Source organism: Coregonus clupeaformis, chromosome 33, assembly GCF_020615455.1.
Source record: "Coregonus clupeaformis isolate EN_2021a chromosome 33, ASM2061545v1, whole genome shotgun sequence".
In the NCBI taxonomy this organism is placed as follows: Eukaryota; Metazoa; Chordata; class Actinopteri; order Salmoniformes; family Salmonidae; genus Coregonus; species Coregonus clupeaformis.
In genome coordinates, this window is record NC_059224.1 from 35,872,063 (window position 1) to 35,888,244 (window position 16,182).

General features: G+C 43.3%; 1 protein-coding gene and 1 long non-coding RNA gene across 7 annotated transcripts in view; one reads left to right on the forward strand and one right to left on the reverse strand.

Annotated features, from left to right (window-relative positions):
- kidins220b (kinase D-interacting substrate 220b) overlaps nt 1–12,368 on the forward strand; it is a 49,586-nt gene extending 37,218 nt beyond the window's left edge. For 2 of the 5 annotated variants that reach the window (XM_045210266.1, XM_041876711.2), the window contains exons 26-31: nt 2,052–2,177; nt 3,123–3,152; nt 6,154–6,291; nt 6,378–6,476; nt 7,654–7,884; nt 9,788–12,368. In XM_045210266.1, coding sequence (XP_045066201.1) covers nt 2,052–2,177; nt 3,123–3,152; nt 6,154–6,291; nt 6,378–6,476; nt 7,654–7,884; nt 9,788–10,996 — 1,833 coding nt within the window. In that variant the 3' untranslated portion in view covers nt 10,997–12,368. The remainder of the gene's footprint in view (nt 1–2,051; nt 2,178–3,122; nt 3,153–6,153; nt 6,292–6,377; nt 6,477–7,653; nt 7,885–9,787) is intronic. The other 3 variants (XM_045210268.1, XM_045210269.1, XM_045210267.1) reach the window with 2 other exon arrangements.
- A 709-nt stretch (nt 12,369–13,077) lies between these two features.
- LOC121566831 lies at nt 13,078–15,874 on the reverse strand. 2 transcript variants are annotated; one of them, XR_006001009.2, is made up of 3 exons: nt 14,804–15,874; nt 14,252–14,309; nt 13,078–13,550 (listed from the first exon to the last, which is right to left on the reverse strand). It is a non-coding gene; the product is annotated as an uncharacterized LOC121566831 (long non-coding RNA). The 2 variants fall into 2 exon arrangements; XR_006001010.2 differs by having other exon boundaries at nt 13,078–13,409; nt 14,804–15,873.
- Between the last annotated feature and the right edge of the window lie 308 nt (nt 15,875–16,182).

Below are 16,182 nucleotides of genomic sequence, written 5' to 3' on the forward strand. Positions count from 1 at the left end.
CAAACATAAAGCTTTGTATTCAGGACATAAAGTTAATTTTACTACATTTCTTGCAGTTTTACTTTAGTGCCTTAATGCAAACAGGATGCATGTTTTGGAATAGTTTTATTCTGTACAGGCTTACTTATTTTCACTCTTGTCAATTAGGTTAGTATTGTGGATTAACTACAATGATGTTGATCCATCCTCAGTTTTCTCCAATCACAGCCATTAAACTCATTGGCCTCATGGTGAATTCCCAGAGTGGTTTCCTTTCTCTCTGGCAACTGAGTTCGAAAGGACGCCTGTATCTTTGTAGTGACTGGGTGTATTGATACAACATCCAAAGTGTAATTAATAACTTCACCATGCTCATAGGGATATTCAATGTCTGCTTTTTAATTTTTACCCATCTACCAATAGGTGCCCTTCCTTGCGAGGTATTGGAAAACCTCCCTGGTCTTTGAGGTTGAACCTGTGTTTGAAATTCACTGCTCAACTGAGGGACCTTACAGATCATTTGTATGTGTGGGGTACAGAAATGTGGTAGTCATAAAAAAATTATTGCATGTGACTTGTTAAGCACATTTTTACTCCTGAACTTATTTAGGCTTGCCATAACAAAGGGGTTGAATACTTTTTGACTCTAGACATTTCAGCTTTTGATTTAGTTATTAATTTGAAAAAAATATTAAAAACATAATTCAACTTTGACATTGTGGGGTATTGTGTGTAGGCCCAAAATTCAGGTTGTAAAACAACAAAATGTAAAAAAGGTCAAGGGGTGTGAATACTTTCTGAAGGCACTACATGCATACATACAATGCATTTGGAAAGTAGTCAGACCCCTTGACTTTTTCCAAATATTTTACGTTACAGCCTTATTATAAAATTGATTAAATTGCTTTTTTCCCCTCATCATCTACACACAATACCCCATAATGACAAACAGTTATAATTTTTTTTGCAAATGTATTGCAAAAAGAAAAAAGAAATATTACATTTACATAAGTATTCAGACCCTTTACTCAGTACTTTGTTGAAGCACCTATGGCAGCGATTACAGCCTCGAGTCTTCTTGGGTATGACGCTACAAGCATGGCACACCTGTATTTGGGGAGCTTCTCCCATTCTTCTCGGCAGATCCTCTCAAGCTCTGTCAGGTTGGATGGGGAGCGTCGCTGCACAGCTATTTTCAGGTCTTTCCAGAGATGTTCGATCGGTTTCAAGTCTGGGCTCTGGCTGGAGGGTTTTCCCATCTCCACAGAGGAACTCTGGAGCTCTGTCAGAGTGACCATCGGGTTCTTGGTCACCTCCCTGTCCAAGGTCCTTCTCCCCCGATTGCTCAGTTTGGCCGGGTGGCCAGCTGTAGGAAGAGTCTTGGTGGTTCCAAACTTCTTCCATTTAAGAATGATGGAGGCCACTGTGTTCTTGGGGACCTTAAATGCTGCAGAATTTTTTTGTTACCCTTCCCCAGATCTGTGCCTCGACACAATCCTGTCTCGGAGTTCTACGGACAATTCCTTCGACGTCATGGCTTGGTTTTTGCTCTGACATGCACTGTCAACCTTATAAAGACAGGTGTGTGCCATTCCAAATCATGTCCGATCAATTGAATTTACCACAGGTGGACTCCAATCAAGTTGTAGAAACATCTCAATGGAAATAGGATGCACCTGAGCTCAATTTCGAGTCTCATAGCAAAGGGTCTGAATACTTATTTAAATAAGGTAAAAACCTGTTTTCGATTTGTCATTATGGGGTATTGTGTGTAGATTTATGAGGATTTATTTTTATTTAATCAATTTTAGAATAAGGCTGTAACGTAACAAAATTTGGAAATAGTCAAGGGGTCTGAATACTTTCTGAATCTATACATACAGTGTATTTTACTTGCTGTGAATGTATTGAATTTGCCTGTCATCATTCTATTTGCCTCAGTCTGTATCTCATAATAGCTCATCATCAGACACCTCTTTGTTACATTGGTTTTATATATAAGTGTTGTTTTTATTTTATTTTACCCCATGTTAAACGTGTTTTCTTTCTCCCTGGTATTGCTGTCCCTCCAGCCATATTTCCCCCATCATGTTTACCAGCTGCCACGCCAGTACGTGGGCAGTTTCCCTGTTCATGCACCTCCACCACGTCCATTCCCACTTAAATGTGGCTTTCCCCGGGATCCGAGCAGTGGACACGTAAGTATTAGACCTAGCCAGTACGTCGTAGTGCATAGATAGAAGTAGTGCACCTAGAATGGCATCTCTGGATGTATAACCAAGTCAATTTAATTAGCTTCTACATGCTTGTGTGAACCTTTCTGATTCAGAGTGTTTAAACATCAGAACATTCTGATCGGATTCTACATTTCACATTTTAGTAATTTAGCAGACGCTCTTATCCAGAGCGACTTACAGTTAGTGCATTCATCTTAAGATAGCTAGGTGAGACGACAACATATCACAGTCGTAGTAAGTACATTTTTCCTCAATAAGGAAGTTATGAACAAAGTCAGTGCTAGTAGATTCTAACAGAGAAGTTCATTTCACAAGAAACACATCCCTCTATTACAAAAACATGCTGCCTTCTGCTCTCTTTCTTCATCATACACCCCCCCTCCCCAGAAACACAATGACCCTGCTACCTCAGCATCAAACTGTCCTAAAAACCACTGAACCCTGCAGATATCAAACACATTTTCAGATATCAAACACATTTTTCTCATCCTCACGATGAAGGCATGCCCCCTCTCTCTCTCTCGCTCTACTCTTTTTCTTTCTCTTTCTTTCTCTTTCTGTCTCTCTCCCTCTCTCTCTCTCTCCACAATCTTTCTTTGTCTTTCTATCTCTCCACTTTCTCGCTCCACTCTTTTTATTTTTAAACATTTATTTATTTTTGTTTGTTTTTTTGTCTTTCTTTCTCTCTCTCATTCGCTCTCTCTCTCTCTCTATTTCCTGTCTTGAAGATATGTCTGACTCTCTAATGTTTTTTCTCCTCTACAACGATGATGTTGTCATCTGTATGTCTTCCTAATGTTCTCTCCCCACATCCCTCCCTGATGAAGACCTGCTGTATGCCACTCCCTCCTCACCTTTCCCTCTGTCTCTTTCCACCTCTCATTCTCTCTCTTCCTCTCCAAGCAGTTTAAGGTACCGTCTTTGAAAAAGAAGCAGGTACTGAAACCCTCTGATTTTGTCCCTAACTCCGACTTTTTACTCCCTTCGCTAATGCTGCCCTCCTACTCCCTAGACCGACAAACTAACCCCTTTCGGAAGTGATCTGACCCCTGACCACTTATCCTAGCATGCAACTTTGGAACTCTAGCCCACTCTCTCAAATGGGAACCGGGAGTTACAGGCGTGCTACACTGGACGAGTAACGTTTGCAGAGCGCGAGACGCTCCCATTCATGTCAATGAAACCTGGGTGTAAGCGGCGCGGCTCTGCGAGAAGCTTGTGTTGCTTCGGCGTAAAATTTACGTTCTGGTTCTACTTTCAAGAATTTGACCTGCCGCTCACTCCCAAGAACACTTGATAAAGTGTCTCGCGTTCTTCTCACGCCTGCAAAAGCTACACTTCCAGTGTAGCAGCTAAAAACCAACTGTTTTTGCGACGCTCTAGCTCCCTTGTTAGGATACTAACTGATGTACATTAAATTACAGATTAAGTATTATCACAAGCACATACAGTGGCTTGCGAAAGTATTCACCCCCCTTGGCGTTTTTTTCCTATTTTGTTGCCTTACAACCTGGAATTAAATTAGTTTGTATCATTTGATTTACACAACATGCCTACCACTTTGAAGATGCAAAATATTTTTTCTTGTGAAACAAACAAGAAATAAGACAAAAAAACAGAAAACTTGAGCGTGCATAACTATTCACCCCCTCAAAGTAAATACTTTGTAGAGCCACCTTTTGCAGCAATTACAGCTGCAAGTCTCTTGGGGTATGTCTCTATAAGCTTGGCACATCTAGCCACTGGGATTTTTGCCCATTCTTCAAGGCAAAACTGCTCCAGCTCCTTCAAGTTGGATGGGTTCCGCTGGTGTACAGCAATCTTTAAGTCATACCACAGATTCTCAATTGGATTGAGGTCTGGGCTTTGACTAGGCCATTCCAAGACATTTAAGTGTTTCTCTTTAAACCACTCGAGTGTTGCTTTAGCAGTATGCTTAGGGTCATTGTCCTGCTGGAAGGTGAACCTCCGTCCCAGTCTCAAATCTCTGGAAGACTGAAACACGTTTCCCTCAAGAATTTCCCTGTATTTAGCGCCATCCATTATTCCTTCAATTCTGACCAGTTTCCCAGTCCCTGCCGATGAAAAACATCCCCACAGCATGATGCTGCCACCACCATGCTTCACAGTGGGGATGGTGTTCTCGGGGTGATGAGAGGTGTTGGGTTTGCGCCAGACATAGCGTTTTCCTTGATGGCCAAAAAGCTCAATTTTAGTCTCATCTGACCAGAGTACCTTCTTCCATATGTTTGGGGAGTCTCCCACATGGCGAACACCAAACGTGTTTGCTTATTTTTTTCTTTAAGCAATGGCTTTTTTCTGGCCACTCTTCCGTAAAGCCCAGTTCTGTGGAGTGTACGGCTTAAAGTGGTCCTATGGACAGATACTCCAATCTCCGCTGTGGAGCTTTGCAGCTCCTTCAGGGTTATCTTTGGTCTCTTTGTTGCCTCTCTGTTTAATGCCCTCCTTGCCTGGTCCGTGAGTTTTGGTGGGCGGCCCTCTCTTGGCAGGTTTGTTGTGGTGCCATATTCTTTCAATTTTTTAATAATGGATTTAATGGTGCTCCGTGGGATGTTCAAAGTTTCTGATATGTTTTTATAACCCAACCCTGATCTGTACTTCTCCACAACTTTGTCCCTGACCTGTTTGGAGAGCTCCTTGGTCTTCATGGTGCCGCTTGCTTAGGGGTGCCCCTTGCTTAGTGGTGTTGCAGACTCTGGGGCCTTTCAGAACAGGTGTATATATACTAGACCATGTGACAGATCATGTGACACTTAGATTGCACACAGGTTGACTTTATTTAACTAATTATGTGACTTCTGAAGGTAATTGGTTGCACCAGATCTTATTTAGGGGCTTCATAGCAAAGGGGGTGAATACATATGCACGCACCACTTTTACGTTATTTATTTATTTTTGCATTTTTTGAAATTTTTTCAAACATTTGCTTTTGTCTGGCTCTTCTAGCTAAACTCCTCTCCTTACCACAAACCCTCACACACTCCCACCTCTCCCACCTCATCAAAATGGACATGTCCTATGAAGACAGCCCTTCTACTCAGAGTCAGTGCCGTTTCCTGTGGTTTCGTAAAGACCTGAAACTAACCTGTTTGAATAAATAATAATCATGCACCATGTATTGCTGTGTGCATTCTATCCATACTAGCATCAAAGCTATCTAGCACTAGATGTGTATCACTTACCAGTAATATTTTCTCCATTCATCTGAGGTGAGGTGTGTGGTGTCATATCTAACTCATAGAAATATAATCACTAGAACGGACATCCTCATTCAAGTCAATTCAATGGTCTGAGGGGATATCCGTTATAGTGATTCTATTTCTATGATCTAACTCTTGTGTTAGTGAGTAGCCTAGTAGTAGTAATACATTAGAGATAACAGGAAGCGATGTAATTTCCTCCTCACAGATTACATCCAAGGTGTTTTACCATACAGTGTTCTCTAATACACTCACTGACAACGTTTGGTCTGGGCCTAATGCCGTGACAACCTCTTAACCGGTGGTCTACATCCCATTGTCATACTGTACTTACCCTAGGATAGCGCCACTCTCATCAACAACCCATTATAGATAAGATCGTATTATATTTCTCTCATACTGTACCTACTGAGGGTTTATGTAACCTATGTTCTCTTCATGTTGCTTTCCCCTATACTGTGCCTTTACCTTTGCAGGTTTGAACGGTGTTTCAGCATGGAACTCTGTTTTATTTCATTCTATGTTATTCCATTTTTACTCAGACTGGCAGAGCGTACTACAATATAGTGAAATACATGATAACTTGAAAAGGGAGAAAATGTATTCGGATTTCTGACGTCCATCAAATAGCTATTAACCCAGGTTTTGTCTTTCAGCTGTATCCTGTCATTAACGGTGTGTTCTGGGCCTGGTTGTGTGTATTGTGTGTGTGTCAGGGTTCTGCCTCTGTGGTGTCGGGCACCCCGGTCATCCTCCTGAGCTCCATGAACACAGACGCAGTGTGTGAGCGCGTCAAACAGATCGAGGGCATCGACCAGAGCATGCTGGCCCAGTACACCGCCACCATCAAGAAGGTGAGCTTTAGAGAGAGAGAGAGTGCGAGAGAGTGTGTTTCTGACATCCCCCCATTAACCATCTCTCCATTGCATCTCTCTCTCAGGCTAATGTGAACGGCAGAGTTCTGACCCAGTGCAACATCGATGAACTGAAGAATGAGATGAAAATGAACTTTGGAGATTGGCAGCTCTTCAGAGGAACGGTAAGTACTTTGGCCCTAACTTTGCTCTTACCTGTTTATTTTTATTGTGTAGTGTATTTACCATCAGCTTTAACAGTGGACACTGCTGTTACAGTATGGGTCTTAACTCGGTAGGGTGTCTACCCACTCTGCCCAAAATGTTATTTTGTGATGAAATTTCACTTCCCTATGTTATAAAATACATTTTACTAAGACAAATATTATTATTCATGTTCTGAATCGTTCAGTGGGGTCTTTCTTTAACATATCATTAACATTATATCCAAAAAGTCAGATTTCGTACCTAATACATCCTATAATAAGCATAGCGGTGCATGTTTCTCGTAACAACTTTTGTAAATGTTGTGGTCGTCGTCTTCAAAGTTGTTTCCGCGGGTCGCAAAACGCAAAATTAGCATGACACGAGCTGAATTAAATGTAAAAGGCTTTGAAAATAAAAAGCTTGATGTAGGATCTTAATTTGAGCCAGTTTGCTACAGCAGGAACATAATCCTGCAGCAACAGGAAATGTCAATTATTATGTGGATTATAATTCATTGAATTTTTTTTGTTGGGGTTAATACATTAGGGCAAATCAAGTCTGACATTTTTTAAGTGGAAATTACAAACTTTAGAAGCCTTTTTAAACCTTGAATACAGTACAAGTTTGCATTTACGGCTGCAGGAAAATTCTCAGCAACAGAAGAGAGATAAAATTAAGATCCTGCTCCATTGACATTTCACAGAGATACGCTTGTTTTTGTGAGAAATATTTGAAAAAGAACAGGAATTTCAATTTACGTATGAAAAGCATATACTAAAATATGAAAATACTACATGTCATGTCTCAAAATCAAATCCATCTTACCTCTATATTGTTTAATGTCCTGCGAGTCGAGAAAAAAAGATAATGAGTTCAATGGGAAAGTGTGCCTGTCAGGTAGCCAGTAGCCTTAATTCTTGCACAGAATCCAGCCTAGCTGACGTGATGCATTTTTCCAGATCCTTGACCACTTTTATTCTCTGGCCATCCTACAAGGGTAAAAACTCCAATAACTTTTGAACGGATTACGATAGAGACATGAGGTTTGGTACCATTGGTTTTCTTAAAGGATTATCTACACAATTAATTTGACCCATTGGTCAAAATATGTGTTTTTGATTGGACAGTTGTCTCATCTTCTTCTTCTTCTTCTAGGTGTTGGAGATGCGTCACATGGAGAGCCATGGGCTTCATGAGGAGGCTCCCAGCGAAGTGGGCAGCAGTGTGGCGGGCCATGGGGAACCGAGGCGCCAGGTCGCCCCGCCCCACGCTGGCGCCGCCAGCCTCGACGCCAACTCACCCATGTACAGCTTCAACCTGAGCTTTGAGGAGCTAAGCAACGTGGGACTGGATGAGCCTCCCAGGCACAGCAACAACACATGGATGGTGAGTGACTGGTGGTATTTTCCATTGTAGAGAGGTCTATATTCCATCATTATATTACGTTGACAGAAAGACTGGAATTGAATAGCTACAGTTGAAAGTCGGAAGTTTACATACACTTAGGTTGGAGTCATTAAAACTCGTTTTTCAACCACTCCACAAATTTCTTGTTAACAAACTATAGTTTTGGCAAGTCGGTTAGGACATCTACTTTGTGCATGACACAAGTAATTTTTCCAACAATTGTTTACAGACAGATTATTTCACTTATAATTCACTGTATCACAATTCCAGTGGGTCAGAAGTTTACATACACTAAATTGATTGTGCCTTTAAACAGCTTGGAAAATTCCAGAAAATTATATCATGGCTTTAGAAGCTTATGATAAGCTAATTGACATAATTTGAGTCAATTGGAGGTGTACCTGTGGATGTATTTCAAGGCCTACCTTCAAACTCAGTGCCTCTTTGCTTGACATCATGGGAAAATCAAAAGAAATCAGCCAAGACCTCAGAAAAGAAATTATAGACCTCCACATGTCTGGTTCATCCTTGGGAGCAATTTCCAAACGCCTGAAGGTACCACGTTCATCTGTACAAACAATAGTACGCAAGTATAAACACCATGGAACCACGCAGCCGTCATACCGCTCAGGAAGGAGACGCGTTCTGTCTCCTAGAGATGAACGTACTTTGGTGCAAAAGTGCAAATCAATCCCAGAACAACAGCAAATGACCTTGTGAAGATGCTGGAGGAAACAGGTACAAAAGTATCTATATCCACAGTAAAACAAGTCCTATATCGACATAACCTGAAAGGCCGCTCAGCAAGGAAGAAGCCACTGCTCCAAAACCGCCATAAAAAAGCCAGACTACGGTTTGCAACTGCACATGGGGACAAAGATCATACTTTTTGGAGAAATGTCCTCTGGTCTGATGAAACAAAAATAGAACTGTTTGGCCATAATGACCATCGTTATGTTTGGAGGAAAAAGGGGTTGGCTTACAAGCCGAAGAACACCATCCCAACCGTGAAACACGGGGGTGGCAGCATCATGCTGTGGGGGTGCTTTGCTGCAGGAGGGACTGGTGCACTTCACAAAATAGATGGCATCATGATGAAGGAAAATTATGTGGATATATTGAAGCAAAATCTCAAGACATCAGTCAGGAAGTCAAAGCTAGGTCGCAAATGGGTCTTCCAAATGGACAATGAACCCAAAGTTGTGGCAAAATGGCTTAAGGACAACAAAGTCAAGGTATTGGAGTGGCCATCACAAAGCCCTGACCTCAATCCTATAGAAAATGTGTGGGCAGAACTGAAAAGGCGTGTGCGAGCAAGGAGGCCTACAAAACTGACTCAGTTACACCAGCTCTGTCAAGAGGAATGGAGGAATGGGAGGAATGGGCCAAAATTCACCCAACGTATTGTGGGAAGCTTGTGGAAGGCTACCAGAAACGTTTGACCCAAGTTAAACAATTTAAAGGCAATGCTACCAAATACTAATTGAGTGTATGTAAACTTCTGACCCACTGGGAATGTGATGAAAGAAATAAAAGCTGAAATAAATCATTCTCTCTACTATTATTCTGACATTTCACATTCTTAAAAAAAAGTGGTGATCCTAACTGACCTAAGACAGGGAATTTTTACTAGGATGAAATGTCAGGAATTGTGAAAAACTGAGTTTAAATATATTTGGCTAAGGTGTATGTAAACTTCCGACTTCAACTGTATATGTATATGTACAGAACCATGATTTAAGCCATTGACCTGTATGTAAACCAAATTATAGCACATTTGCCTTCATGTACAGTATACTTAGACCACAGATCTAGGCCCTCCTCAGTCTTTCAATGTCTTACTCTATTAAATGTAATGTTCCATGTCCTCCCCTCTCCCCAGGCCCCGACCCACCGTACCCCCAGCATGTCCAGCCTCAACTCCCAGGAGTCGTCCAACGACATCGTCAAGCTGACGGAAAAGCAGCAATCCGAGTACCGCAACGCCTACCAGGAGTACATCGCCCAGATGGCCACACTGGAGGTGGGAGGAGGCGGGGGAGAGAAGCCCATCCAGCCACACCCCAACCAGTTCATGACATCCTCCAGCTCCGAGGACAAGACCAAGGACAAGGCTACCACCAAGAGGAGCACCACCAAGCCCCCCGCTGTAGACGCCCCAGACTTCACCACCGCCGAAGCCCCCCTGGACCCCATCACAGAGGAAGATGAGAAGCAGGACCCCCATGGCTCCTCCAAAACCCTGCTGGGCCGCAAGGCCTCCGGGTCCAGCGACAGGGGGAGCGGCCTGTTTCAGGGAGCCGCCGACCTCAAGATGAAGGCCGCCGGCGGGCTGCGCTACCAGAAGCTGACCAGCGACGACGAGGATTCAGAGAACTCCGACACTCCTCTCCTGGGCAATGGGAAGAAGCCTGGTGAAACCAAAGCATCCTCCTGCAGCAGCTCCCTGGCCCTGGCTAAGGGGAAAGAATATCTCTCCGATGCCATGCTGGATAAGAAGGATTCGTCGGACTCTGGCATGCGCTCCAATGAGAGCTCCCCCAACCACTCCCTGCAGGATGAGGAGGCCGACCTTTCCCAGCTGGAGAGGGCCAACCTGATTGACCTGGACCAGGAGGAGACCCAGAGCCTGGCAGCCAGGAAGAGGGGTCTGCCCAGCAGCCTGAGTGGTCTCCAGGACCCGGCCGTGGCCCGCATGTCCATCTGCTCCGAGGACCAGTGCAGCCTGCTGGCCAGCAGCCCCGAAGAGAGCTGGCCCTCGTCCAAGAGCTACAACCTCAACCGCACGCCCAGCAACACCACCCTCAACAACAACACCAACACCCAGCAGCAGGGGAACCAGCAGCAGCGTTGCCCAGGGCAGAGTGCTCTGGTGGAGTCCACTGACACTACCTGCTCCACCCCTACCTCCTCCTCCACCAGCGAGGTCATCGTCAACCCGGGTTCCGGCACCACCAAGCCCGGGCCGCACAACGAGAACGTGCGTGTGGTGCACCTGAAGCGGGGGCTGAACCTCGGGGATCCCCCAGAGATCACCACCGTGTCCTCCGACACCGTCACCTTTGGAGAGGAGCGCGAGAGCATCCTGTGAGCCTCCCCGCCCACGACGTACCCAGTAGGGAGACCCCTGGAGAGCACTCAGTCAGTAGATCTTTAGTGTGGTAGTCTGGCAACGCATGAGTAGCAAGGTACCGTAGCTAGCTAAATGGGTAGATAGATGAAGACGTTAGTGCTAGATGTTCCTAGGTGTGTACTACGTAGATAGCCTCGTTAAACCGGCCTGATCTCGCATGCTCACATTCTGTTTTACTTCAGCGAAACAAAACGAGAGCGCAACGGTCGGTCTGGTTTCACAAGGCTGCTATGTACTGTAGAGGCAGCTCACTGATGTTGTACTGTGTATTTTTATGATCTGAAGTGAAGTGACCCTTACTAACTATCTTGGTAGCTAGCTACGTACAGTAGAATTGACAACTAATTACATACAGTGACTGACAACTATCTGTGAATTGTGCTGCACTAGAGCAAGCATGTAAGCTTGAGTGCCAGTCTGTTTGTGCTATCAGACCAACTTATTGTCACTCATTGTCATGCCAAGGGTTTGACAATGAGCAATGGAGTTGGCAAGAGCACAAACATATCCGGGACCAGTCTAGGAGCATGTGCCAACAGTATTATTCTTAGCAGCTGCTGCCTATGTGTGTCAACTAGTGATGTATTGAGCTTGTGGGTTCTGTACGATAGAAGATAGATGAAGAGTGAATGCAAATGAACACGTGAGCCAATTGAACAAAAGTGTGTGTAGGATCTGTCTTTGCCGTGTCTCAGCAAATGTCATGGAGGAGAGTCAACTGAACTGTTCTGCATTGTTGCTATAGCCACTGGGCTTTTAATTATGGGTGCGTCCCAAATGGCACCCTGTTCCCGATAAAGTGCACTACTTTTGACCAGTCGTATGGGCCCTCCTTACAACACTAACAAACATTTGAGGATAAAAGGGAGGGACGTTGACACTAATATGTGACAATAATAGCGTTTTAAGAAATGTTTTAGAACGAGAACTATGTTCAGAAAAGTTATTGATCTCCAGAAAAATGAAGTTGCATTCGCCATGTGAAAAATGGGACTGTATGTATGCTTCTTTTTAATGAACAGTGGTAGTAAAGATATTTGGTTTATTAAATGTTGTCATGACCTGTCCCCTCCCATAACACTAGTACTGGCTAGTAAAGATAGCCTAATTTGTGTATCCGATGCCATTTAAATATACATTTGATTTAAGCAGATTTGGTCATTTAATGGCATCGGATTCACAAATCTGGCTACAATATAGATTAGTGTTGCATGCGTAGTTAATGACCCGTACGATGCATCTGTGCAAATGTCAAAGAGTGCTCCCTATGTGTAGCATGCACTGTGATGTTGTATGGTGTCTTTTACCCAGTCTGATGATAACCATAGAGGAAAAAATAAGAAATTTGGTGAAAATAAGTAAATTGTGCCGTCAGACATTAATCTGACTGAAAAATAAAATCTGGATGTTGGCCATATACAGTCTGACCTCTTGTTTGTTCCCACATAGCCCTACGGTCTGCTTGACATAGGTGTGTTGGAAATTATAAGTATGAACCAGTATGTATTCTCATATTTTCATATAGCAGTTTCTTCTTAACGTACACCAGCAGGAGGCGTGCTCCCCCCGTGCAAAAATAGTAGTAAGCGTTGTAATATGTAAAAATATAATATGCGCTTTTATCCAAAGCAACTTACAGTCATCCGTGCATAAGTTATTTATGTATGGGTGGTCCCGGGATTCGAACCCACTTTCCAGGCGTTGAAAGCGTCATCCTCTACCAACTGAGCTACAGAGAGCCACCAGTGACTAGATGGGCACCAGCACACCATCCTGGATAACTGGATAAAATTAGTAACTGCAATACATTGAGCCATGTTATGTGGTCTTCCTAATGATAGTCTGAATCTTTCAGATACATTTAAAAGCAAGTTCCATGGAATGCAGTTCCACCATCCTTCGATGTAAGAGAAAGTACAGTGACAATGTCAAAGATTGAGAATTGTCAGTTACTGTTGTTGGAAATGTGTATATTTACACCACTTACAAAGTTCCAATATAATCCCTCATAAAACGTAATATGGATATTAACATAATTGTACAATATAAGGAATCTAATTTATTATTGTATAAAAGTGCAATTTACAACATTCCTTTGAAAAATGCAGCACAATAAAATACATAATTATATTCTCTGCAACAAATCTGATACTATACAGGCATGATTTTTGTCTTAACATTTATATACAGTGAGTATCCATTAGTCCGTCCGAAAGAAACAGCAAACATTTAGAGAGTTCTCCTGTGTTTCATGCGCCACCTTCCCAGGAAAAAGCAGATTCCTCTCGTCGAAAGATATCTCGTTTCAATACTATCTTTTCAGTTAGTTAGTCTGTCCTTGTGTTTCCATTGTTGGTGAGATATCATTGTTCTGTTGAAAGAAAAAATTTAAGTAGATAAATAAAAACTACTTGTATCTCCTTTTAGGAAAAAATATAAACTTAAGTCAAGAGGAAATCCAGCCAGTCAGTGGAGGTGAACATGGGGTCCTGTTTAAAACACCTGTAATAGACTGGGAAGAGAAAAGAGGGTCATATTTAGAGAGAAGCCAGGCTAAAGGACAGACAGGGAACTGGACAGTCAGACTGGCGCCTGAGAGGAAGCCACAGTTCTTTTTCTACTTTAACCAAACACTGAAATACTGGTGGAAGTGTGTCCCAAATGGCACCCCTTTCCCTATGTAGCACACTACTCTTAAACAGGGCCCATAGGGCACTACTTAAGGAAATAGGGTGCCATTTGGGACACAAGCACTGAAATACTGGGCAATCCATGAGCACCAGATGGAGGCGTCCTGTGTCGGAGTAATAAGTAACATCCTGACAACCTCTAAGTACAACGTGGGAATAGATCTACACTTGCTATAATGATGCTAGCTGGCGCCTGCTTTTCCTTAAAGACAATTATCTACAGACCAGTAGTATTCAGAACCTACACAACCACTGACTGGAGTAGCCATCCAGTCTATTATGTAGCCAGAGCCTATGATATCATGATACAGGTAGGTTATTCAGTGGTGTCATATTATGTCAGTCAAGTCAACAATATAACAGTCCATGGACTACCCTTTTTAAAGCGTAACTGATACCAAGTCTCTATGTCCTTATAGTTTTGACCCATTTGAGCGCACCTTCTCTTTTACCTCTCAACAAAATGACTTTTCCAAATGGAAATGATGGATGCAATAATGGCAGTATGAAAGGAAACACTTACCCAGTCAGTGAAGGAGAGTTTAGCTGTCATCAGTCTCTTTGGGGAGCTGGTCACTTGACTGTAAAAACACACAAGACAACCACTGTTCAATATCACTATTTACAGATCGAGGCTACTGGCATTGCTGAGTTAGTACAGTGGCAATGGTCTGGTCTCTATTAGGCTGCTATTCATTCACCACCAAGCTGTAACTTGTACAATAACCAACAGTGGCACAATCAATTGCGAAATATATATGTTTTACATTTTTACAGATTTATGCGAAGCAGAATATAAGGCTGCTTTGGAAAGAATGTAATAAACATTTGAATATAAGCCTGTAAGCCTTTAACCAAAGTAAGCATATATAACATATATTACATAGGCTACATGAATACTGTACATGTCATAGGAGTTAGGCTACATTAAAATATAGGAACTCCAATTGAACAAGCTAGTTTCTGTGTAGCCTACTATGTTTATGTTAGGCTATTTCTTTTTCTGAACCACTCCAAAACAGTAGTTCCTTCGTGGGAAAAAAATGAAGTTATTCTATTCTATTCGTAATCTTACCTGAAAGGTGAGGAGGCTGATGTCGGAGTTGATGGTTGCTAGGGGGTTCCTGGCTGATGCTGCCTGTCCCGGTCGCTGCTGCTGATGTTGGCAGCTGGAGATGATTGAGCTAGAGTCCAGTGCAATCTGAAGGTCTAAGATATAGTCTATAACATGCTGCAATATCTCAATTTTACTAACGTTCTTGTTCTGCGGGAGGCTGGGCACGAGTTCTTTCAGCTTGGTGTAGCAGTCGTTCATATTGTACAGCAGACTCAGAGGATCATCCATCGGGCTTTTGCTCCGGGAGATGCCGAGGGTATGTTCCGACGAGTTGGAGATGTTGTTTCTCATAGACCGTACTGGACTTATTGCTTTCATGATGACAGTTGAGTGCGACAAGATATTACGCGTGAAAGAAGCAGGTATCCTAGACCAGTCTTCGCAACATAGAGTCATAGAGTCAGTGCAGTGCGCACGCTGTCAATTCGTTTTATAAGCCTCGTGGACCCGGCTGATCGCGCCTCGGGTCGAACTGCTCGTAGATTGGCTACCTGGAAGTGTCAATCACTATCCCAAGCAACGGCATTGGTTCAAATGGGCCACATCTTTTTTTACCCCTCCTATGTTTCCCGCATTCTTGAGCAAGTTATGTGAAGACGCGCACTGAAGTGATGTTCTTCTCTGTTCATGTGAGATGAGGTTGAGGAGCCCATGTGAAAGTCTATTTTGAAGTCATCGGAGTCTGTAGGCTACTTCTGACTGTAGGCCTACAGGTGATCTAAAGGCACATCAGTGTGCCAAATGTAGACTAGCCTACCTCCTATTACAATTAGGCTAAGTGAGATGTTTTACTCACCAGAGATTTTCACCCCAAGAACCATGTATTAGCCTACAGTTCCACGTTCCAGCTATTGATAGCCTACATTGGCCTATTGTCCATAGAGGGAAATTGCACAGTGTTTCGTTTCGTGGCCCTAGCTCATCTGGAGTGAGTTTATTTTACCATGCGTTAAAGCTGTGCGCAGTTTTCCCTATTTCTTACCCACTGGACCAAGTTGGACCCAATCGAATGATTGCTTGTCACCATAGAGCTCAACGCACTCACTGCAGTAGCTGTAGCGAGTTGCCTGGCTTCGCCGCAAGCTCCCACTTCTACCGACTGCCTGGCGCCAGCTCTGTGACGACATCCCATTCACAGCAGCACTCGAAGCCAGGCGGGCGCCGCTATGGCGGCTGCTATGACGACGGGAGCTGTCAGTCAGCGCGCGGGCTCTCAGCTGACTTGAGATGGAGCGTCTCACAGTGCCTGGAGTGCCCGGAGCCACACACCTGCACTGGTGGTTTGCGTTTCTCAACACAACTGATCTACTGTTTTCTATCTGTTTACTGTCTGAATT